Below are 25,730 nucleotides of genomic sequence, written 5' to 3'. Positions count from 1 at the left end.
CATGTCTGACCCTGATACTGGTCCTGCAACGCCTTGCTTAAACACCTATTTGGTAAGGATGCTGGCAGAGGTTAACTTGTGTAGTGCATGCTCTTCTAATGGTGAATGCTGAGTTTGCTCTGCCATATTCCCTGATTTCATTCTCTGATGTGCCCACCCACTGTTACCTCTACCAGCCAAACTGTTTCTAAGAATTAAACAGGCTGTAGTTATAAACAGACTTATTTTCCATAGAACACTGTTGTTTGGCATTAGCTGTGTATCTAGCCTTGAAATTATCTATTTAGTCCTTCATCAGTTTTCCATTATTTTGTCTGTGATGTCAGAGAAAGTAGTCTGCAGATGCCTGGTCGTTCTGTCTCCTGCTCTAACAAAGTCATGCTTTCTGCCTCTTAAAATTCCCCAAGATTAAATCATCTCCAAGAAGCTAAGCTCCAAGTTTCCTTGGCCAGCTCTTAAAGAACTTGGTGGGGCAGAGTTGCAGTAGATGATCACTGATGGTCTTTTAAACATCCTTGCACAGTGCTGCACATTGCCTCTTGCAGCACTTACAGACCATCTGCCTTTATCAACTGGATTTTAACAAGCCTAGTGGAATGCCAACCCTCCCTTATTCCAGGTAATATAAAGGTTCCTGTAATGAATGGTAACAAAGCAATAGTGTTGTAAAGTGGAAGCTGGATTTGCACCATTTGCTCTTTTTCCCCCAAACTTCATCTTGGAATAAATTATAAGCATTTTTATCCTGTGATACATTTTAGGAGAATGTTTTGAATAGTGTGTCCAAGGATATCTGCCAACTCTGGTTAAATGTCAGCCATCTGTTTTCAGTTTTAAGACGGCTGTTTGTAGATGCAGCAACTGGCAATGGTAAGAACAAAGCAGCAAGCTTGGGAGACGCCAGGCTGATGAGCCTCCACCCAGCCCTGCCAAGATGATAGTACTGAAAGCATCAAACACTGAGGACAAGAAGGTGACTGGCAGTAGTCAATTTGGATTTACACTGGGGAAGTCATGTCAGGCTGACCTGGTCACCCTCTGTGATGAAACGACTTCCTTGATAAATGAGGGAAGAGGAGAGGGATGTTGCTCAGTTTGAGCAAAGCTTTCAGTGGTGTTTGCTAAAAGAATATCATAGACAAACTGATGGACTACAGACTAGGTTTATGGACAATGAGTCGGACTGAGAACTACAGAGCTGTTGAGTTCAAGAGGTTGTGATGACTGGTACAAAGTCTAGCTTGAGTCTCATTGCTGGTGTTATGACCTAGGTCCCAGGACCAACACACATTCAAGCTCCAGATGTTTCCCTTCTCTTTAAGCAACAAGTTGAGCAGCCCAGAGCACAGGACTAAAAGCTTTCCGCAAAACCAAATAAACTCCAAGTGCAACAGCAACAGCCTACAAGGTAACAGGGACAATAGGATTTTTTTGGAGTCAAAGCTTATTTATACTGGTAAAAAGCTGAAGCTGTCTTTCTGCGATTAACAGGAAAAATGCTCCTATAAATACACATGGCAAATCATCATGACTCCTAGAATTTATTTCCAGGAAGGAAAAAAGGCTACATGAAGTGGTTTTATCAGGTGGCAAGATCGTAAGTTGTTATAGCTTAATAGTGTTCTGCAGTCATCCTCACTGGCTGGCTGCAGTGTGGTGTCCAGCAGCCCTCAGTAGTAGTAGTCAGGCTGTCACCACAGCACATGAGGAAGTGAATACTATTGTCTTGGTACTGACCAACCTTTCCTCACCCTTTTGGCTCCAAGACTTTTCTTGGGGCTCAGATACATGGAGAAATTAGCCAAAATTTCTCCCTAGGTGAATACTTGCCTAGAACACTATTATTATTATTTATTATTATATTAGTTATTTGGGGTGGAGTTTTACAGCAATAGTGTCACTGTCTCCCCAAAGACAACCTTTAGTCACATTTTTTCCAGTTGTCTAGAATTTGTAAAATTTCTGTCTGTGTGCTTCATATTCAACATGCATCAGGCACTGCAGTGGGTTTGTAAAGAGAGAGGAAACTCCTGAGACAGAGAAACTTTTGACTACACATGGGAAAAAACCCACAGGCACCAATTACAGGGGTTACAAATCTTTCTGCTGACACTTCAGCATCCCTAGAACATGACCCTCACTCTGTTTATGTCTTTGGCACAAATAGTTCAAGTGATGTTTAACTGACCTTTTGATTGCAGCTCTGCACTTTAGGCCTGTTGCTTCTCTCTCACCTCTCACAGTATACTTCAGTGAAGAAGAAAGAGTAAGACCCTGTGTGCACGGAGTATTTTGGGGCAGCTGACCCATAGCTCCCAAAAGCCATGTTGGCCACATGGTCCCTTGAGCCTTTTAGGGGGCTGAAGCCCTCCTGACCTTTGTTCTTCCAGAGGAGGCTTGAGAGGGACTGAGAAAGTTGGGAGACAAAGCACAGAGATTCTTGTTTTCTAATACATTATGAACTTTCTCACTTTCAGTCTCTTAAAAATTGGCTATCTTTTGCCCAAAAAACATTTCAAGCTCTATGGCATCTCTTTATTAATTCATTTACTGGACCTTGAAAGCACCTTGTATTTGAAAGATTATTCTGATCTTTCATTCAGAAACAGACAGGATGAGTACAGCTGTGGCTAGGAAGAACTAACAAAACTGCGTGAAATTATTCCGACTCCTGTCCTGGTTTGGCTTCCTCCTTGAGCAACAGCGGTGCCACCAGCTGGCAAGAGCTGAGGCCCCAAGTCACAGAGATCAGAAACAAAATACACCCAAGAAGGGAAGTGATGACAGCCAAGGAAACCTGCAGCAGCTGGGCTGGAGCTGGAGGCAGGCAGCAGATTGAGTGTTGAAAGGGGTAATGTCGATTGCCACATGTTTGTAGCGTACAGTGAAGGCATAGTTGATAACACTATAGACCAGCTGCAGGCTCCAGGCCAAGGAGTGCAGTGGAGCTCATTTTGGTTCCACAGACAGGAATGACAATTGCCATACATGCACATGCCAAGCAGGGCCAGTGAGAAAGCAGCAAGGGTACCTAGACTGTTTGGCAGAGGGAGTGAAGACTCTGGCCATGAAACAGTTAAAAATCCCTTTTTCACAGAAATGGTGAGCTGCCTTACATAAGGGACGAAATTCATCTGCACTGTGAATGGGAAAACAAGGGGACCTGCAAGGCAGGTGGTGGGACAAAATAGATGAATGCTAAAATTAGCTGCTTGGGGACAATTTAGACTTTTTATTGCTGAGATTTAAGCTGGATATGCATGCAAGAGGAGTTCAAAGAATACCAACAGGCTTGGAATTTGTGAGTTCATTTATGGTCCTGTAAGTCAGCTGACAGGCCCCACACCATCTGAATGCTGTAATCAATGGAGCATCTGAGGCAGGTGGGGAGTTAGTAACCCTGGTTGCCAGAGCCCTCTCTAACCCATCATTTTCTGTATGTCTCCAGGGCCAGGGGCTTTGGTTTTCCTTTGTATCTCTCAAAGTTTGGTTAGAAGGCTCAGTGGAATAACAGTGTTAGTGTTCCTATGTCTTTTTAAATTCTGCCCTTCTAGCATTCACAAGCATCAGTAATGCCTACTATGGAGAGCAGAGATGGTGCAGCTGGAGACATGGTCTCCCACCTAGCTTAAAAACCTTTACTTACAAGGCTTCAGTCTGTCCATGATCATGGAAACTAGCCTCTCAGGATGAGGCCAAGGGTGAAGACAGGGATGCAGAAGCTGATTTTAGGCACAGGATTGTGGTTACTGCGCTGCAAAGAGAGAGAAAAGACAGTAACACACACGGGCCTTTTTTGGGGAAAAAAGGCCAACTTTATTGTACAGACATCCCGTATTTAAAGTGTGAGGCCTGAAAGGAATTGCCAAGCTGTAATTTCCTAGCTCTCTAAATGTGTGTGTCCACACAGGATTTTAACTGCCAGCATAAAACTTAGACCTTAGACTTAGACCTTAGGCCTTGTCTGAAAAAGTAACTTTTCCACTTACAGGCAGTGAAATAAGACAGCTGTGTGAAGGCCTCACTTTCCTGTGCAGTGAAAATATGTGCAAGTGCTACGGATGCACTTTTGGCATGCAAGATCTCCCCTAAAACCTGTAGTCCTATACCTGACTGTCCAGTTACATTTACCTGTGCTGTTCAACACTTCTAAGAGGTAGGTCCTTCTTAGAAAAAGAAAGTGGTTGAAAGGAAACTCTTGCCTCAGAGCAAATGAGGTATCAGATGATGAGAACAGGAAGGAGATGCTTTGATGTGTAACAGTCCCAACTCTGCCAACAGATAAATATCCTATGGAAGTAATGAGTATTATTACAGCTGTACAGAGAACTAGGACTGATGTTTAAGCTATGAAAAAACAAAAATAAGCTGAGATTCTGCCTTGGGCTATCAATCCACTCACTGGTAAAGGAAAAAGAACAGTTCACTTGGTTTTCATTGAATCAGTCATGTCCACACAGAGGCTGGACTGTTGCAGTAAGAAATCCAACTTGCTTTTAAACTGCCCTGGATTTATTTGCAATGGGATGTTAGCAAATAAGGGAAAATACTAGCCAAGCCAACACACTATACAAATACATTTTATTTAGAGATACCCATAGTAAGATGCACAAATACTTTTTGTTCACCAATTTTCAGATCACACGGCTTCAAGTAGTGGAATAAAAACAAACTGCAGTTAATTACAATTATCTATGTAACAGGGCAGTAGTAAAAGATTCATTTGTCAGACTACAACATGGTTAACAATACTCAGATGAGAATGTACAGGTCTAGGTATTTAAAAAGTGCATGGGGCATTGCCACATACACTAACATGGTTCTTTGAAGAGCAACATCTTTCTGGCATGTGAACACAGTACCCCGGTTAATGCAAGAGGGAAAATAGGCTCATAATTTGATCTGGAAATGTATCTACTAAAAGTTTTCCTCCAAACAGCAAATTATTTGTGACTGTCACATGGAAACCAATCTGTAAAAATCAGGTACGTTGTCCATGTAGTCAAGCAACATACACATGATCTAAATTTTAAAATTATTAATTCCAGTCTATGCTTTCACAGCTTTTACACAGTCTTCTTCAAAACAGTCTGGAATACTTAATTGCATTTAACAAGCTGGTGTAAGAGTTGTAATCTGAGCTCCACACTCTTGCATCCACAATGAGTTCTTCCACAAGAGAAGTCTCAATCTTCAAATAAAAAAAAAAGCATGTTCACCTGCAAGGACATCAACTGGCTCACGTATTGCTTGGTTTATTTTTAAATTCCCATGTAAATGGAGGGAAACATAGGAAGCTGCACTGGTCTGAGAGAATAGCTGCATTGGTTTAAAATTATATTGAAAACACATAGAACCTGGATTCTTTTCTCCAGGGTCTCTCTCAAACCAAGGAAATTCATTGTGTTCTACTACTCAATGCAGTCCTTGTTTTGTTTTTAAATAGGGATAGGGCTGAATAGTGCTTGGGAAAGACCAGCAAGGACTGTTGTGTAGGTGATCACATATAAGAGTAAGAAACACATTAAATCAGTCTTCAGGTAATCTTCTATTGCAAACAAGAGCAACAGAGACTGACTTTGCATTATAGTTGAGAGGCACATTTTGCAGTGATGGACAGAAAATATTGGTTTACATTGCAACTTTCTGTGGCTTAAAGCACCACCTAGCTTCCTGTTAAAGCAATTAAAAGAAATAAACAAAAATCCCCCTAATTACTGTTTTTTAACTTGAAATTCATAAGCTGCTCCCTCACCTGTTTTACTCAGAGACACCTTTCTACTTGTGTATATGCAGCTGCTTTCTTCCTTGTTTCTCTAAGAGATCCTTAGTTTTGTGCACCTTCAGAGTAGATAAATAATTCTGATGCCTCAGGATGGGCCCCTGTACTATATTCAGGAGTTGAGAATGTCTGTATGGTTTTGTACATTTGCAGAATAAATACAATAAATACCAGAATAAAAACAAGAAAAAGCCACTGAATTGCAATAACCAGCAGTACGAGAATCAACTCCATGGAACAGAGTGATTTTGGAGCAAACCTTTTTGGACTGAAAGGGTTATGACAGTCCAGGAAGACACCTAGAGCTGAGTAAAATGAATAAGATCACTGTGAGCAAAGTCCAAGTTCAGCAAACCAATGCCTAAGCCAGTGTAGAAGCTTCAAAGTGTAGTGGGGCTCTAACAGTGCCCCCAGGCTTTGCAGAACTTGGTACCTGAACTAGTACACCATGAGAGAACAGGGAACTTGCTCAAGTGCCAGGCAGCAGTGTGACAAGATGTGAGTGAGACTGGGACAAGAGATTAAGACCGGAGACAGCATTTTGAACAAGAGGGACAAAGCCCACCAGAAGTTACTTACCCAGTTCTTTCTGTAACAGCCCCACTATCACGCCTGCAATGTGAGAGAAGCCCAGAGCAACCAGCTGAAGCTCTAAGTCACGGCTGGCCTGTTACATCCCTGCACTGTCAACAGTAGACAAGACCCTTTCACTCCATCATCCCTGCACAAAGCATGTGGAGGGCTGGTGGCAGCTATGAAGCACATTAGTCATAGAGTCACTCATGAAAACAGAGACAAATGCATTGGTAACCTTGAATGTTAAGGGGAAGACTGAATGACCACTGGGGAAACTGTTTTTTCTGCATGCTATCTTCCCATCTCATTTGAAGAGGCATGACCATCAGTTTTGAAAGCCCTGGAGCAACTAATCTGCAGTGAACTAAGGCATGATGGCACAAACCCTCAAGGCCTACCCTTCAAACATTCCATTGCCAGCTCACCTCTGAGCATATCCATTGTCATTCTTACTGGCCAAAGTACATTAAAATAATTTTTCTCTTTTGAGCACAGGGTTATTGTTTTGCTCATATTGCTACTCTTTTATAATTTTACCCCCTGAAAAAATAAATCTCTGGAGGAAGCCTTTACATGGGATTAAGTCAGCAACTCACTCTCCTGGTATTGTCTTGAATTAAACCTTTAGTCAAGACTTTGAGTAGCAGTCAAATATGACAGTTCTCTGGCTAAACAACTACAGACCAGTTTGACAAGCACACTGGGTAAAGGCATAGGGCACCTCCACTTCCTGATCTGCTGATATCCACTGAACAATATGGATGCAAGAGGATTTCAGCTTCTGCAGACTGTGCAGGGGTAGAGTCTCCACTTGCAAGACAGGCATCCAGCCATGGAAGTTTATGGTAAAAGCAGAGTGATCTCACCACATTGGGCTACAGGTTTTCTTTTGATTATGACTTGATAATTTGTAGAATAGGCACACAGCTTTGAACTGATTGCTAACAGGTGAACTAGGAAGAAATGGGAGAAAAGGAAGATGCTAAAGATAGAAAACCAAGTTAATTCCATTTGTTCTACTCAGAAAACTGACTATCATAAAAACAGCACCTTACGGAATTTAAAGGAACTCTGAAATTAGCATGAAGCAAAAAGAACTCCACAGTAAGTCTGCACTGTGGTACAGAGAAAACATAGTTAGCACAGAAAACACAGACCTTAGAGCTCTGTGACCATGTATTAATGTCAATACATTGATGAGTAATCATGCTGATTCTAAATGCAAAGGTCGCCTCATGGATCAACAGAATGCAGTACTGTAATTCAGTTAATTATGCATAGGCATGTCCATGGAAGGCCACAGCAAGTGAAGATATTTGTGTTCCTGTTTCCATACTCTTATGAGATATAATGTATCAATTGTACTGTCTGCATAAGAGTTAGAAACTCAGCCCAAATTCCAGATGTCAGTTTGAGGTTTGTAAACAAATATATCTTTAAAAAACTAAGCCAAATGTAATGTCTTTGTATTGAAAAAAACAAAAAAACCCCACAAACCTTTTCAGAGAGGAGAAACTATTTGCAAAGTAACAGAACACTGAGACCCATGTGCAGACAGGCTGGTTTCACATACTATCTACAATTTCCCACTGTTCCATTTGCAAGCTGGATCAATAACTTGGAACAGGTTTATCTTACAGTAAAAAATGTGCACTGTAATATTTGAAGAGAGCTGTTACTACTTTGTTTGACAGCTTCTGTGATAGTTCAGGATTCAGTGCTGTTTCTGATACAGCTCATGACAGAAACAAGCTGAGAAAGCCTGTTAGATGGGTGGATTTGGAGGAGTTGTTAACAAACATCAGACCCTGGATTCAGAACAAAAGCCATCAAGTATCAGCAAATCCTGATTATTTTTTTTCCCCTCAAGGCTTTGGGTCTTATTAAAAATATTTGGGAAAAAAACTTTAAAAACAGTTCACTGTAGGACATCCTACCTTCAGGCAACAAGTTATGATTACTGCACATTTTAAAATGCCTTGTGTATTTTGTGCATTTTATGCACCATAGGCAGTGGGGAAGATCAGCATTTATGTACACATAAACACACAAGCAAGCACTGACAGGTGTCACTGGCAAGACTGATACCAAGACCAACCAGCGCATTGATTTGTCTACACCACATCCTAACACAAATGGGACAAGTCGCAAGTAACAGTACAAACCTGTTGCAATTTCAACACATACATCTTAGAAAAAGACAATGCATGTACCCAGCCCTAAAACAGTGACAAGTTTGAGATAACTTTATAAAGATCAAGGTACCAGAAGAGAAGGCACATTAACCTCTGGTTGGTCCGTTTCAGTACTATTTGGATGAGTCATAGTGATTTATACCCTGAGACTGCGGGAGGCCTTGAAAATGAAAAGAGACCACATGAATGGGCAAATAAAAAGTACAAGTTTAATGAGATTGTAAGATTCAGCACCTGAATTTTCCCTTTTAGTAAGGGAATCTAGAAAAGCCATTCCTAAGAAAACACAGTATTGACTCCTGAATTTTTTGTCCTGAAGGCAAAAGAATCAATTAAAAAGAATCTTGGACTAAAGAAATTGCACTATGTGGCAAGGGGTTTTATAAACCCTGTCAGTTTCAGTACAGCAACCACAATTTGTATACAATCAAGTGTTGGTAGTTTTTTGGGTATAGGAACAGTCAGACAGCCCACATTTTCCCAACTCTGCTAACCCCAGAACTCCATTTTAAATCTGTGCACTTTCTTAGACCAGACTGCTCCCAGCAGGGAAAGGCTGTTAGGATATGAGAAGATTCCTTACTGCAAGACAATTCTTTTAATTAGCCAAGTACCACATGGTATTCATGAAATAACAACATCACAAGCAAAAAGATACTTCTTAATTTTATCATTGAAAAATAACAGAGTATCAGGAATGTCAGAGATATATACTTGATCTCTCCAAGATATTTCTGATTAGGCATTTACACAACCCCTCTAGTTTTTAAATTCTTCAGGAATCCCAAGAGCCATACCAAACACTCTTAGCCTTTTACTGTTTCTCTGGTGTTCCTTGCCCATCCTCAACACACAAAGTGCTCATATACAGGGACAAAGGAGAGCACCTCACAGAAGACGTGGCTATGTTCTCTTTTACACTCTCCCTTCTCCTGGGGTGTCAGCTTCAGAATTTCAAACAAGTTACTGAGGGCATCGTAACACTCAGAAATGCATTTTAACTTGAGGTCCACCATGGACTCAGACTGTGGGGTGGCCTGCAGGGAGCACAGGGATTTTCACTTGGCTTTAAGCTAAAAAGTTTGTGCCTGGTAGCTCAGCAGTCCCTGGCTCAGCATGGGCTGGCCAGAGGATCATCTCCATCTGCATGACACACAGCTGTGCAACAAGTTCCTTCAGAACAAGCTGTACCCCAGTCCAGTAATTCAGTCATAGCAGCAATTGCAGAAGCAGCTAAGTAAGAAGATATCAGACACTTTGGAAAAGTACGTTTATTGAAAGTAAGGGTAACTGACCACTAAAAACAGACCTCCCACCTGGCTGCTGAAAGATGCTGCTGCTTTGCCACGTGCAGTAACTGACAGACCATCTGACCTTGGTTTCTTGCAAACAAAGCAAACAAGTGACCTTGTGAAAGGTGTAGGCAAGCCTTTGTTTCACACTTGCACCAGGTAAGGCAGAGCAGTTCAAAAGGCCTGTAAATGCCTCTCAGCAAAGCACCACTCAACATAGCTGGATCATAAATGTGATCTGTTAACTTTTCAGCTGCAAGCTATAGACAAACCAAGTGCTCAGGTGAAGGAATAGGATGAAATTCTGAAAGAGAATGATCCCCAAATATCTCAATCCTCTAGATATAAAAAGCTGCCAAAGACCTAAAATGGAGGCAGCAAATATAAAACCCTTAATGCAATTCAAGGGTTCCTCTCATGAAGAGAGTCACAAGAGTCACCCACAATATGAGTATAACTTTTGTGAACAGACTAAGTCCAGCAAGATCACTGGGCACTCTTGCAATAATCTTAAAAATGGATCTGTGAGGAGAATGAACAACTGAGATTAGGAACATAAACCTATCATCAACTATTCTTTGGTAATTTACTCACCTCAAACTAACACCAGCAACTGCTGAGGGAATCCAACAAATGGACTTGCTTCTTTACTGCAATCCCAGAAAGCACCAGAGGAGAGCACTAGCAATTCTCCCTACAAGACTTGACTGTACAAGGGACAAACCTGGGGGAATTAGAGGAATAAGGTGTTTAGTGAAGAGGGTGAACACAGCTCTTATTACTGTGCTCAAGCCAACACTGCAAAGTAGCTTTATTCCTCAGGAACATTCCATGACCTAACATCAAGCTATTACTGAGGAGTTGCTACCCAGTATTTACAAGCTAGATCCAAACCCACAACTGAGTTTGATACCTGTCATGAATACTGAAAACGTAATACCCAAAAATACCCAAATTAACATGGTAGTCTACTGAAAAGAGCTGAGCAGTAAAATTAACTGCTTCCTAAACTCACTTGTAGCACAGAAGATGCCACATGACTGAGAAGTCAATAGCAGCCAGTCTGAAGGCATGTTATACTGAAAGTTCTCTCCTTCAAGCAAGATAAACCAGAGTATGTTCCCCAGAACAGACTGCTACTGTGCAGTCATCTCAGTCAAACATGTACCAGGGCAACTGCCCCATTCAATAGTCTGAGCCAGCCTTCAACTTCTACACAGTTAAAATAAAGCAAATTGAAGGTCTTGAGCACAGGTTGACAAAATGCCAGCAAGCCTTTTCCTGCTCAGCAGAGGTCACCTCTGCAAGGACAATATTGCTACAGCAAAGACTAGTATGATTTGGGTTGGAAGAGGCAACTTCAAACAAACCATTCTAGCACGAAAGACCAACGGAGGGAAATCTTGAAGAAGCAGTGGAAAAGATAAGATGGTCTGAAAATATGCATATCATTGGGTCTCAGCAGTGCAGAGCAAGCTGTTCAAGAAGCTACTGAAGTGCAGTCACCACACTGAGCTCATTCCATTGCACGGGTGTATCTGGCTTTTGAACAGCAAGGTACCCAACTCACCTCTCTGCAGAACCTGGAGGCTCTTTGCTCTACAGCTATTCCTGCACTTAGATGGGAAACCCATTCATTTCTAACCATATCCTGAATTCCAGTAGACATCCAACTCAACAGGGCAAGGAAATCAAAGTCAAGAAAAATTCAGTTTTTCTCCTATTACTTATCTTTGGGCAATTGGCATATCATCATCACCTTTCTGTGCCTCAGTTTCTAACAATGACTGGAAAAGTCATGTATGACCAACCACAGAAATATTCTGAAACTTAGTATCTATATCACTACAAGCATTTAGAACCACTAAAACTAGCTAAAAATGATCTCTGGCCTAAATTGTTTGTGTGCTTGTAGCACTGTCTGGTTTGGTTCCTAGTTTTTTGTGGGGATTTTCATACAGCAACAAAATGGCTCCCTTACTATGAGAAGTTATTTTTGCAGGAAAGCATCCTGGAAGCAGAATACACAAAAGCAGGTGAGACTTGAGAAATTTTACATCATTGTCCAGATTCATCTGAGAATTGTGCAGAGCCCTCTATGGGGAAAAAAAAAGGAGGAAAAGGGCACTCACATTATCAGGCTTTAGGAGCACATATTGAGGTGCTTGTGGAGATCACAGTCAGCAAGGAGGAACAATCTCCACTGATGCCTCTTCAGTAACCTAGAGACTGCAGAAAAATCAGCCTCTGTGTTTGAAGGCCGTACACATACTCTTCTCCTACCATAGCCTAAAATATGCTTCAATTAATAGATCAATATCAGGGCTAGAATTTCCAGACCAGAAGTCTCCCTTTTGCACTGCTGACACTAATACCCAGCTGTTACCTGTTGCTGGAGGACACTCAAGTAGACTAAAGTGTCTAGCTTCTTTAACAAAATAAGGCTAAAAACTTCAAACCAAACCGAATTAAAAACCCCAAACAAACCAAAGCAGAACGTGTTCCTTGTGACAGAATGATCTTACACAGTAGCTATAGAAATACAAATCCTGCCATTCTTCTCCAAAACTTGTTTTTCTTCATATACTTTTACTTTTCTGTGCCCCTAAAACAACCAAAGCAGGTATCCCATGGTATATGATTCTCCCTTTCAGAGAAAAGCCTGTACAGCCATATACTCAGTACCTTGAACTGATGCAGTTTAAGCAGCCAAGCCACAGTGGGAAGTATTATGAAACACTGGAAGATGATCTGCTTGTGAAGCACCTAATTAGTGCTAATTATACTTCTGGGACAGGTGCACACCTGGGAGAGAGTTCTTCTCTTGCCAGGATTTCCACTCCAATGAGTGGGACCTGCACTCCTTGTAAGATTTCCATCCAGGTCTCCATACCAGCTAGAACTTAAGCCTGATGCTAACTGCTTGGTGTTACTGATGAAGACACTGAATATGAAGGTGAGAGTGACTGCAAAGACACATGAAGATTAGCTCTGACCTGTGGGCAGGAACTGCAGTGGTAGCTGTGATCTCCCACAGAGATGGGAGAACAGAGTATGTCCCAGCCTTGTCTTTCATCTCAGTTTCAACCAACTGCCCATTTGGCACCAATGCTTAGAGGTACAGACACACTTTACTCCACCAGTGTCACAGGAAAAGCATTAATTCCAGCAGAGGACAGAAGCATCACTAGCAAGCTGAGAGTTTGGTGCTTGCCAAAAGGAGGAACACCCTGGAGTCTTGCACTTTAGCTGGGTATTGGGTAAGACCATCACCCTGGGAGGCATACACTTCATAGCTGGACCTGAAGGGCACTGGACCCGTTCTCCAGTCCCAGGTGAAGTTGGAGGGAGTCTGAACGCAGAAGGCAGCAGGGGGTTCTGGAAAAGCCTGAGCCTCTCCTACAGCATATGCTAGCACAAAGTGAGGGAACACCAAGCTACCCTCCTTCACAGAAAGCTTCTGGCTTGCATTAGTAAAGTCTGAGATGCACCCTTTAATCTTGGAGAAAAAAATAGTTTCTTTATTCCATTAGCTTATTTGAGCAGATGGCCAACCAGAACAGCAAAAAGGGGAAAAATTTCCACAACCTGGAATAAAATAGTCCTAGGTTTTAGGAAGTTTATGAAGAGCTTATAGGCTACCCTAACAGCATATTTCATATTTCATCTGGAGAACAGATTTAGTTCATTTTGAATAATTAGCCCCCATTTCCTCTCAGCAGCTCTGCAGCCCTTAATGTAATGTCACCCTGCAACAGCCACGCTGCACACCAGCCTATAAAAACTCCCGTTGTGCAAGCTGATACCTGGATGGGCAGTGAAGAAACAGATCAATTTTTGCTCCTAGCACTGCTGAAAACTACCATTTGAACACAAATGCACTTTTCAAAACTACCTCACTTTGGATTTGATGGGCAATAACCCAAGGGAATCCATCCCCGGGCTCCAGTGAATACAGCTTAAAATTACCATATTCCTCTACGTATAAACAGTGTCATTAGACTTGTACTTTTAAAAAATACGATCAACCCAGGCCAGGGCCAGGCTCTGCAAATAAAGTAGTAGCTTATCTCTTATAAATATTTTTAATAATTTTTAATTACAAGTAGTTCTCACTCCAGGTAATGTAACTGACACAAAGTACCTGCACACATGCAGCCCCAAGACTTTCACAGAAAGTTCAGGAGCAACCACTCTATAAGAAAGAAATCCTACCTCACAGCAAAGTAGAGGAGGGGGCACATGGCCAAGACAGCCTAAATGGAGGGAAAAGTCATTTGGAGTAAATACAATAAAAAAAGGACTTCAAAACCCCTCCAGATAAAGGATCAAGGAAGTTAAAGCAAAAAACTAATTCAAAAAGATGTACAAAACTGTTGAAGACCAACAGAAAACTATGCCAAAAATAACTTGTGTTTAAATCAGGAATCAATGGCATCACACAATTTTGTTGTTAAAAAAAGGAAAAGTGGAAATCTGTGTAAAGATCAGCATCAGAATGAAGAGTTATCATTAGCTCCAGAGACCAGCATAATTCCCATGAAGTCCTGATGGAAGAGGGCCTCCTGCCACAAAGAGTTTCGTTCCAGACGAGTCGTAGCAGTGGGTGTAAACAGCATTTGGGAAATAATTTATGTCAGAAAAATAATTCCTCCAGGTTTCATCATGGTTCTGTTAAAGGAAAGTTTAGATCATTATTGTTGCCAAACAAACCCAAAACCCTGTTTCACAAAGGCAGAAGGTAGCTTCCAGCACCTAAAAAGGGGTATTTTCTCTTAACCATCCTGAAGCCTCCTATAAGTCAACTAAAAGTTACCTGAGCTGTCCTGAAGCTTTTTCTGAGAAAATTTAGGCCAAGCATTGGAATAGAGAGGTGAAGGGACATTGCACTGATACAAAAGGTAATGGAGCTAAGTCAAACAAAGCCATTAACTGTTTTATGATAACATACAGGAAACCAAACTCAAGTGCCTGCCACGGCATTACCTCAGGAAGCCACAGTTTCTAAAATTGCACCTAATTAAAACTCTCTTCATTTCAGTAGCACATTAGATTACCATAGCTTTAAACAAAGAAAATTATTTTCTGTCTGAAAACTAGAAGTTAGATTACATTTGCAAATACAAAGACAGAAAATCTAGTTCATTTATGAATCAGTGCATAAGAACTGTATTCACTACACCTTACACTCAAGCAAATAATCTTCAGTACCCTTCCATAAAGTTTCTGTAGAAAGCAATTCTGCAGCACTTCTTGCTCTACATTATTAGTTATTGGTTTCATGAATACTGTTTGACTGAGACACATTTCACACAATAGGTCCAAAAAAAATTGGCTCAAGCTCTATGCCACTCCTGTATAATGGGTCTCCTTCCCCCCACCTCTATCACAGCTACAAACTACTTACCAGCCAGCCTTTCCCAGTTGTCAACTTCAAAATTTCACTCCCTCCTAATTTCTGCTTCTGTCCATAGCAGGCACGGGGGGGCTTTTCTTCCAGGAACCTCTGGGCTCTGATATCATAAAACAACAAGGACCCTTGCCCTGTCCCCACAGTGATGATGTGCTCGTAGAAACTCACCGAGCGGATACCTGTCAAACAGAGAAGGGATGGACAGTGCAATAAGGAAGAAGGATGCTTTGGCTCTGCAGCGCTGTTGCTTCAGGTCTACTATTACTTACTAGTATTCTCCACAACACACAAGTTTTCCCACTGCTACAGAGTGGTGCAGACAAATTCCACCGATGCTACTGAAACAGCAGCTTTGATTGCATGACTGCCCTACTCCTTGAGACCATCAGCTACACCAATGGTAAGAAGCATCATCCTCACCAGCCCTCAGGTCTGCCAGATAAGGCAGTTAGGATCCAGAGTACCTTTGCTCTGCCTGCCACAAGCCTTTAAATGAACACACCAAGAGCAAGTACATGGCAGTAGACAGAGGGAAGAACATCACGCTGTTTTCCTCCATGAGCTCACACTCTCTCTAACTACCTGCCAACCTGCAGTAAGTAACTGTCTGAGAAAACTAAGTCCCAGTTGCCACCAAGTGCACTCCAAGTGCTGATCAACAGGACAGCTGTAAACAAGTGCAACCATAATAATCACCAGTCACTTTGCTGCTAAGATAGCTTCAGAATTATTAATGAGCCTGATTTGTCTCCACTCAAATATTCACAAACAAGCACACCTTATTTTTAGTAGCTTTTTAGCACTTTAGCTAGGAAAGAAAACAGAATAGGGTTCCTGCCATCTAAACAACACCATATTCCACCAGTACATGGGAAGGTACAGCTCAAACTAAACATGTTAGCACAATTCAGTTATTTCATTACACTGAATTAAAGAGTACATTTTGTTTTCACAAAATCTATATTTGAAGTCTCAGCTAATTAAGGATCCCTTGGAACTAATCGTGGGGAGATTCTGTATGTAAGAATTTGCAATCTGCAGAACATCCTGTCATCTCATCTTCATTTATTGTGCCAATACTGTTCTGTATAACCACTCTATTCCAAACAACTCTTCCACGCAGGTTAAACTCCACCACATCTGTATTTCTCCTTCCTTCATGACAGGATACCAAGTTATAAACCCTAGGGCTTTTTAGGCCCTCTTTAAAGTACCACTGAATTACAGCCTAAACAAGCATTCAAACAGGAGAGGAAACAAGCAAGTTATGCCAGCTACATTCACGTGCCAAGTGTTGTCACATACCAAGCAGTGCTGAATGTCACAGAACCTGTATCATCCTGGAATATTCCCAGCAGCACACGTGACAGAAGGTAGCTGGGAGCTGCGGATGCAACCAGGGAGTTTCCCCTTCCCCTCTGCATAAAGTCCTAACAAGAAGCATGTCCTCATCCTTCTGTCTCCACCACTGGGTGACATCCACAGCCATCAGCATTCGTGACATGCACTTAGAACAAGGCAAGGCCACATTGTCCTTCTCCAGATATGGGGTGAAGTCTTGATGCAGGCTTAATGGGTGGGAAACCATTGTGCAAGTCTCTCTACTGAAGCAGATTATGAGATTCATTTGAGAGTCTCCGCATTAATTCAGAGAGCTACAAATGCACTTAAGACAGCAGAAGACCTTCCCCCCAACTCTGTCACACACATCTGGCTGGCTCTGGTAAAGACACACAGAAAGCTTTAAGCCCTCTGAAGTCAGCAAGAGCAGTCACATGGACAAGAGGAGAAAGGCACAAGACTGGACCTCCTCTTATTTTTGCTCCAGAAGTGCTCTTGACAAGCCTCTCAGGAAAATACTTACTTCACACAAACAGGTGATGGAGTATGAAGGCAGATATTAAATGTAGTAATAAAAAGCTATAAAATGCAGAACAATTACGGATCTTTCTCTAACCAAATAAATTAACTGAAGGAATCCATGATGTATCCACTACTAGGAAGGATATTTAGAACTCAGGCTTTCAAAAACAGCATTTCAAATTGTCTCCTACAGGTACTGGGGGCTGAAGTACCTAAGACTAATCATTGCCATCAAGCTAAAAGTACAGCCTGTGCCTAGAACCAATCACAGTAAGTTCTATACTCCCAGCCCTCTACCACCTGTGGACCTGGATTATTTAGGTAAGTATATTGAGCCTCACTCCCATGCTGAAAGAAGGGTCTACAGATCCCAGAAGGAAATTAAGATGCAGTGGCATGTCCTACACAGAATCTATGACATAGAAGCTCTGTCTGCTGCCTTCAGGACATAAAGAGAAGGTGTCTTGGGGTGACTGTATGATGCCTGTATCCCCAAATTTTCTGTTCTGTTGGTGTTGCATATTGAATACTGCAGCTTTAAGACTGGTTCCAGGAGTGAAGGGGGGAAAAGAAGAAGTGCAGAGTTTGTTATCAGAGACTGCACTGGCTCCCCCCGCATTCCTGCTCACAGACTGTGTTATCTGCAGTGGACAGTGGGAGAGAGCTCTCTTTTTGCTTTTGGTTAGTTTTTCTGGCTAGCTGAGGACTGTGGTTTTTTGGTTTTTTTTCCTTTTTCCTGGAACTGTTTGAACCTGCTCTGGACTGAAAACCCAGAAGAGCACCGGGACCTCACACCTGTGGCTCACCAGGCCTGGCCTGAGCCGCGGCATTCCCCAGCACAGGAGGGACTGAGAACAGACTGAGTGAGCCGGGAAGCCACGGAAAAAACTCTTCTAAATCTGTCATCTCTTCGGAATGGCGAGAAGTTTTGCTGTTTGGTATTGTTCATTTTTGTGCTGAGAGGTGTATTGCCTGTTGAATAAAGAATTTTCTTTTTTCTACTTCTCCCGAGGAAATAATTTTCCCCAAACCAATTGGGGGAGGGACTGCTTGAATCTGTTTCATAGAGGGACCCCATTCAGAGGTTTACTCCTAAATTTGCCCTAAACCAGGACAGAAGGGCACACAGCATGGCTCTGCAGGCCAATCATGCTGAGAGGAGTTGAACTTGTGGATCAAGAACTACCATCCAAGGTATGCACTTCCCCGTACAGCTGCTAAGAAAAGCAAGACTTACAAGATGTACTAAAAAGCATTCACTGCCTTCCTGTGTAAACAGGGTTACAGCAGAGGAGAGCCAGCCCCAGCTCCAGCCTCACTGAGTTACTACCTTTTTCTGACCTGCTTTTGTGTATAACACGAGTGAACTGAAGTTAGTATGGATGTACCATTTTCAGCAAGTGCACTTGGAAACTCAAAGCACATTCAGGTACCACTGAAAAGCACTTGAAATCAGATTTTAGTCCACAGATCAATAAAGACCCTGTTTTCTAGAGGTGTTACACCACTCCAAGTCCCAGGGAGATCAATAGAAAGTGGAAACACACAGTATCTTGGGAATTACTGTTATTTACGTGCCTCCACCAATCACCAAATAAAAAGATGAGCCTACTCTGCAGAAGAAAAAACAGCCCTGAACAAAGACGTTCTCCAGAGATGAACTGGAGAAACCCCTCGAGGTACTCTGCACACACATTATCTTCCAATGTGGACAATCACGTACTTGGAGGCAGAAGGTTTCAGCCACCACTGGGCACCACACTGCAGTATCTGGGGCACGACTTGGACAGAATCCTCACTGACAGCAAGTGAGGACAAGCAGTCTTGCTGGTAAGACATTCAGGTGACTTCTCCTGACATTATGGATATTTTTCCCACATCTGAAAGCAGCAGATCCTGACACTGACCTAGACACCACTGCTCAGTAACTGCAAAAATAAGTTTACTAATATTCGCTGACATACATCCTTCTCTGATAACCTGCCTGATAAAGAGATGGAAGCTCAGAGACAAGCTAAATAAGGACTGCAATTTATTGGTCTGGGATTAATATGGCACTGTGCCTTCTCATGCCTGATAGTAAAGGACATGGAGAGAACTTTATGGAACCATGCACTCTGCAAGCCCTCAGGACTGGCCCTGGTATATGTTCAACTGCTCATACTGTATCCATATGAGGAAAAGAAATAGCACTCAAATCATGTAGAAAATCAGGAGTCTCATTCATGGCTTTAAAATTACAAAGCAAGCTTTCCCTCATAGCACAGACTCCCAATAAGGTAGCACAGAGCAGACAACATGCCTTTTTCTCTAACTGATTGAGAAGAATGCAAGAACAGTACGAATAGTAAAAAAGACTACATTTGCTTTGAGATGATAAAAAATAGAATAAGACCCACTAAAAAATACACGGCAGTAAAAGCTACTTGAAAGTTCAGTAATACTTGGACGGGTTACAATTGTGTTGCTCCTAAAGGCAGTGATGTTGCCCTTCATTAGATTTCAGAGCTGCTCACATTTGGTTTGTTGCTTGTTCCAGGTATACTGTCACAAAACCAAACCTATACATACATTCCTAATTATTTAGCCAACCACTAGAAAAGCCCTTCCTGTTCATTAGAAGCTTGACTAACTACAGTTTTAACAGCTACTTTTGCAAGCAAACAATTTGAAGCACCTTTGACAAGTTTCTTACCACTGCCTCGTTCTTTGGAACAGACGGATTTAACATTGTGAGAAGGCTGCCTTGGATCCAGAAAGGAGACATGTGCCTGTGATCCTACTGCATACACTGACCACTCCTGACCATAAGCCAAACACACGTTCTCCCTGCAGTATGGCAACTTTGTGGAAAGTAACTGGAAACAGAAAAAATAAAAATCAACCCATTACAAGAAAAGGCTAAGGTGTTAACAGAACAATTTTGTAAGCTATGTTCTAGGAAGTTGCAAGAAAATAAAACACAAAATGCAGGTGAAAAATGAGACCCAGAAGGAAAAAACCTGAAAAAAATGGGGTACCTTAGCTGACGCAAACTGAGACAATAAAGGCCAAAGCCAAGAAAAATTGACATTTTGATAAATCGTTTTAGATCTTTCTAAGCTGCTGCTATTTCTTTAGCAGGTACACAGCAACATAAGCTCTCAGCTGAAAAAGCCTATCACATTCACTAGCATCTGGGTGTGATTTGCCATTACATTTAAATAGGTGCAACTTCCTTTATGAATTCTACTGATCAAGTATCCACTGCACTCCATGCAGTGATTACCTTCAGCTAACCCCAAACTAGCAGAAAGCTAAGAATGCTTCCTGTCTTCTGAATTAAGGGGAGTGCAGAGCATCTCTCCTCTTCAAACTCCAAATTTTAGGACATTTAATTTTACATAGAACTTTTAAGTGTTTTACAAACACTGCTGCTCTTCAAATATTTGGAGGAAATTAAGAATAGTGAACAGCCTTAACTGCCTGCAGTTTTTGAAGTTTAACTCCAACAAACAGAAAAGCACCTTTGATAGCGTGTGCTCTGCTTTCCAAAGATGAAAATATCCATCAAGGGACACAGCTCCCAGCTCCTGTAAGGAGGAAAATAAAAAGAAGAGAATTAGTTTCTGTATTATAGATGTCCTTACAAACTCACACTCTATGCTAAGCAGGTTGCACAGTCTGGATTGAATTCATCCATAATCCTGTAATGGCTCTATCAAGATAATTTTCATTTTATACTGATTTTCATAGAATGCCATACAGTACTCCAGGTGTCAAGTAGAATCTAAATTAACAAAAGTGTAAATAACAATAACTTTCAAAACCATAAATCTTACTAGGCGATCAAATAATTAATTATGAGACAGTAAAATCTAGAGTTGACAATTCTCTTCAGCAGGTCCCACACTGATTCTAATCCTGAAGCAAGTTTCAGGCACTACTCTACTGAAAAAGTTACATGAAATTTCCATCATGGAAGAGTAAGTAACAGCTATTGTGAAAAATAAAGCCTACAGGAGCACTGTGCTTCCAATAGCACACACTTGCCTTCAGACCTTTTCTGTTCCTTGAGGGCAGAGGGAAAAGAAAAAGGGGTGAAGTATGAATTGCTACACCCACTGGTAATAACAGGAGATCAGGATGGGAGCGACTGACCTTTACTCATTTAATGTTTGTTAAATACCAACAAAATAACCCCAAAGCAAGCGCTAGTGCCTGCCCTGAGTCAGTCACTTCATTTGCTGAGCAATCCAGAAAGGATTCAGCCATTGAATCAGGAACTGTTAAATGCTAGCTGGTCTTCACAGAGGGCAAAGGAAAGTAGAGAGAGCACTCCAAGAGTGGGATTAAAGCTGAAAGAGATGTTTTGGTGCTTTATCTGCTTCTTGTAAACGTTTCTTTATTCCTCTGCTTAGGATACAAATCTAAAATCAAACCCATAGGAAAACTGTGCCTTCAAAAATGTCTGGAGTTGTTTTTTTTTTTTCCTTCCGGACTCATCCATTCACTTGGGGCAGAAGCAGACACAGCAGATTAATACCACCACTTCACCAGACAAGAATGCAAAAGAATCAGAGAAAAACAAATTAGCTAGCTTCTCTGGTATATTCTATTTCGATTACTTTTTAGTTTTTCTAATATACAGGGACAGTTTTAAGACTTCTCAACTGTCTTGCTTATCTTACTGACCTTGTTTTTATTGTTGAAAGCCAATGCTCGGACTTTGCAATTGTCAGGATTGGTGTTCTCTTTGGGAATATCCTTCAGAGCACTGTGTGTTATGTGGGCATAGACAGGAACTTGAGAGAGATTATGCCTGGCATCACTTTTGGATAACACATCCTCTGTGACTTCCCAGAGACCCATCGAACCATCCCGGGAACCTGATCAAATAGTCCATACATGAATACTCCATTCCACATACACAGAACTCCGCTTTTTAAAAAAAAAAGAATTAATCAATAGAGTTTGAAAAAAGGATACTCTCAGTTTAATCTAACAGAACACACTGTTAGTGCCTATATATATTGTTATTAACAAAAGGATGATTTTACTGAGCTGTAAAGTTCAGAGTATTATGAACTCACCGTCAACTGTCTAAAAGGTTTCCAAGCAGCCAGACTATCTCATTTTTCAGACTGATTAGGATGCATCAAAACCCACAACCCTGTACAATTATCATCATCTCACATGCAGAACGACCTCAGAAGCGACAGAGTACTCTAAGTTTAGCCTAAGCCTGTCTCTCTCAGCCTTGGTAAAACAGTCTGATAAATCAATGCAAAAAATCTCCATAAAAACCTCAGCTGGGTTTATGCCAATTTGGCTTTACTTGATTTCTATCAGTATGCTCATGGCTGAGTGCACAGTCATTCGTGAGCTGAACAGAAATATCTATTTCAAATCACAATTGTACCACTTTGTATGAAATCTACCAGAAAAATTATTTTGCTAAAACCTGTGTCACTTCTTTCTTAAAGAATGTAACTTAGGTTAAACAAACAAGAACTAATTTCACTTTTCTACTGAATTTGAAGACATTAATCCAAAATATGAATCACTAATGTTAAGAACACTGGATGAAGAAAGCTGAATGCCTTTGGTTCACTGATCAACACAGGCTTAATCCAAGACTTTATACACATCCCTTCTGGTGTTCAGGCAACTCGCTTCCATCTAAGTCAGCTCTGACAGATTCGACAGGTACCTCAATTTCTTCTCTACATAAAGTGAAAACTTCTGTCAAAATAAATTCATAATGAAGATGCCAGAAAAAAACTATATATCTATATGAGGCTATTAAATTTATCAGCTTTGCTGTCTCATAGTGGAGAAGCTGCAAAGACAGTAAAGCAAAACATCTTGTTGCAGTAAGAGTGGTCCAGCACAGCAGAGGTGGTTTTGCCCCCTCACAGATGGATTCAGGCATTTACCACTACCACCTACTAGAGAAAAATACAAAAAGGAGCATCCTAATGGCACCCGCATCCAGTAGCACAACATCCTGCCACTCCATTACATGCCACTGGTTTTAATTGCACCTAATCTTGTTTGTTACACAGGCTGAATATTCAGTAGTAAAATTTCTAAACATCTTGACATACTTTTGGAGGAAGCTGTCCCTTTTAATAGCCCTATCAGGGGAAAAAGTCCATGCATGTTGCTCAACTGGTTAGCCCTGAAGCCAAGCAAAGTATCATTTGCCACCCTTAAGCTCATGCCATCCTACGAATTATTCATCTCATCTGCAGCTTTTGCAGTTACAATACTTGCTATATACTCAATGTCTGGAGTTCAGGTGTTTCTGCTTGACACTTTCAGGCACAGATGTAATTGAAATATGTAAAATTAAAACCATGTCAGAAGTTAGTCGTCCTTTTTCCCCTCTTAACTAGGGTCATCAGTGAGTTCTAAAGAATTCATTTTTAGCAACATTGCTTTCAACAAGTTTTCCCTGGTGTCTGAGGTGTAGAGACTGGAACCTCGACATCCTGCATGCTATAAGGGCCACAGTAGAGAATATGGCAGTAGAGAAGACTCCTACTCACATCCCTGACCTTTAGAAAATACTGAGTCAACACAGTTCAATCTCACATGCTATGCATTCTGTGAGGGCCTTATCTTTCCCCTGGACATCTGTAATCATCTGTGCTGTTCTCTTCAAGCTTACTAGCTTGAATGTGGGGGAGTTTCTGTAGATATCTGGGACAGAGACTTGCAAGGATCAAGTTTTATATTAAATTCAAAAATTAAATTCCAGGATTAGCTTTCTGGGCTTGGGAAAAAATATCCTACTTGACTAAACCAATAGTTCAAATATGTGACTTTTATATAAGACTATTATGAATTTCTGTCATCTATTGTTTGACAACTCTGTTGAAGTACAGAATACTACACCCTGTCAGCACAAAAAGGCAGTAAACTGCTAAATTAATGCAAAAACACATTACTATTTTTGCGTTTATCTAAGTAATTCTTTATGAAGTTAGACTGATTATCCAGCTAGTTACCAAAGTCACTGAGTTTCTCTACTACAGCCTTCTCTATTAACTGCCATAGTGTAAATGCATATATACATACACACACATAACTGTATTGAGAGCTTGCAAAATAATCTGAGTTCTCATTATTTACTCTCTTACATGACTTCAGGAAACTGATATTGATCTCAAATATTCCAAAGTTATTAGCCAATAACCAACACTCCTCTTGAAATTACTCCTCTTATGTGGAATCCTTTCCCATAACTCATTGTGTTCAAACATCCCCTTACTAGAAATACAGTAATATTCTAGTACTAGAAAAATCAGATCTGGACTAAGGCTCAACAACAAAATAAAATGAAGCACTGTACTAAGTCCAAGAAGTGTTTAAATAGCCTAGGTAATTCCAAGTGGTTTCAAATGCCCTGATAGAGGTGCTTTCCTAACACTTATAAAATGTTGTACATCACTGTAAGCTTAAAAACAAGCAAATTTAAAAAAAAAAAAAAAACCTGAGACAAAATATGACTTTACCAGAAACAGCCATAGTATCACTGATCCATGCAATTGAAAATATCCAATCCTTGTGTCCATCCTAAAAGAAGAAAGACAGATTTTTTGTGCCATTATATTCAAGAGCAGCCTCAAAGCAGACAAGTATTCTTCACTTCAATCTTTAGTATAAGCTCAGAATGACAGACCTACATTAAAAAAGATAAGATTCCAGTATCAAGCTGGAACTGTTTACCTAGCAGTAATTTTAACTTTTCTGGTTTTGAACTGCATCATTAATAAATAGTAAACAGGTGTCGGAAAAACAGGCCTCTCACCAAAGAAAAATTCATCTCAGTTCTAAAATTATCCAGAATTCTCACGTTTTCCATTCTGAAAGCAGCATTTTTCGATAAAATATCTACTTGTTAGGCCTTTTTTTTCTTCAAACACATATCCTACTATAAAAAGTAACCAAAATCTTATGTTTACATGACCTACAGATTAATGTTTCAAGACTCTTTTCTTTAGTGTGTGAGAAACCTATGGGGGAAAAAAAAGACCGTAAGACTGTAGTTTTGTTCAAAAAGCTAAGAAGTCACACAAACGAAGAGCAAGTCATGCAAATCTTCAGTCAAGTCTTGCTGCAGCTGGTTATCTGCTGCTGCAGAAACTCTGACCTGACCTCTGCTGTTGCTAGTTAACATCTATGTGAAGTCCTGAATAAGAAGGAGAAACGAGGGAGAAACACTCACAGGACACCACTATATTCTCCAGCTTGTTTTTTTTAAAGACTGGCTGTTTTAAAAAGGCCTCAGGATATTTCAGACATAAAACCAGTACCACAGTGTATCAAACTGCCACAAGCCACCGGGTTAGAACTAATCTTCAAAGCTAAGTTCCACCCCTGGGATAATACATCCATAAGCTGCACTGGGATAAGGGGAAAATTTTAACAACTTGCAACATCGTTTTAATTTCTCAAAAGAGCTTTTTCACTATAAATAGTTTCAGAGATCGTCACCACAATTAGACTTTCATACTTAGGATTTTGTTACATTTTTGGGGCTGAAAAGTAACCTAAAGTATTCTTGAATGAAGGTAAAGAAGAAATTTGACTCAAAGCCCTGAAAATCCACTCACGTTTGA

At 40.9% G+C, this 25,730-nt stretch overlaps 1 protein-coding gene across 1 annotated transcript in view; it reads right to left on the bottom strand.

The window, feature by feature from the left end:
* Positions 1-4,564: 4,564 nt before the first annotated feature.
* The window catches only part of DCAF12 (DDB1 and CUL4 associated factor 12), a 32,995-nt gene continuing 11,829 nt past the window's right edge, over positions 4,565-25,730 (bottom strand). The window contains exons 4-9 of the mRNA XM_014886032.2: positions 24,624-24,684; positions 21,796-21,989; positions 20,628-20,693; positions 19,817-19,979; positions 15,253-15,437; positions 4,565-14,516 (exon numbers count right to left, since the gene is read on the bottom strand). Coding sequence (XP_014741518.1) covers positions 14,358-14,516; positions 15,253-15,437; positions 19,817-19,979; positions 20,628-20,693; positions 21,796-21,989; positions 24,624-24,684 — 828 coding nt within the window. The 3' untranslated portion in view covers positions 4,565-14,357. The remainder of the gene's footprint in view (positions 14,517-15,252; positions 15,438-19,816; positions 19,980-20,627; positions 20,694-21,795; positions 21,990-24,623; positions 24,685-25,730) is intronic.

Source organism: Sturnus vulgaris, chromosome Z (assembly GCF_052056855.1).
Source record: "Sturnus vulgaris isolate bStuVul1 chromosome Z, bStuVul1.hap1, whole genome shotgun sequence".
Taxonomy (NCBI): domain Eukaryota; kingdom Metazoa; phylum Chordata; class Aves; order Passeriformes; family Sturnidae; genus Sturnus; species Sturnus vulgaris.
The sequence above is the reverse complement of the archived record's forward strand: the minus strand, read 5'-3'. Positions and strand labels throughout refer to the sequence as shown.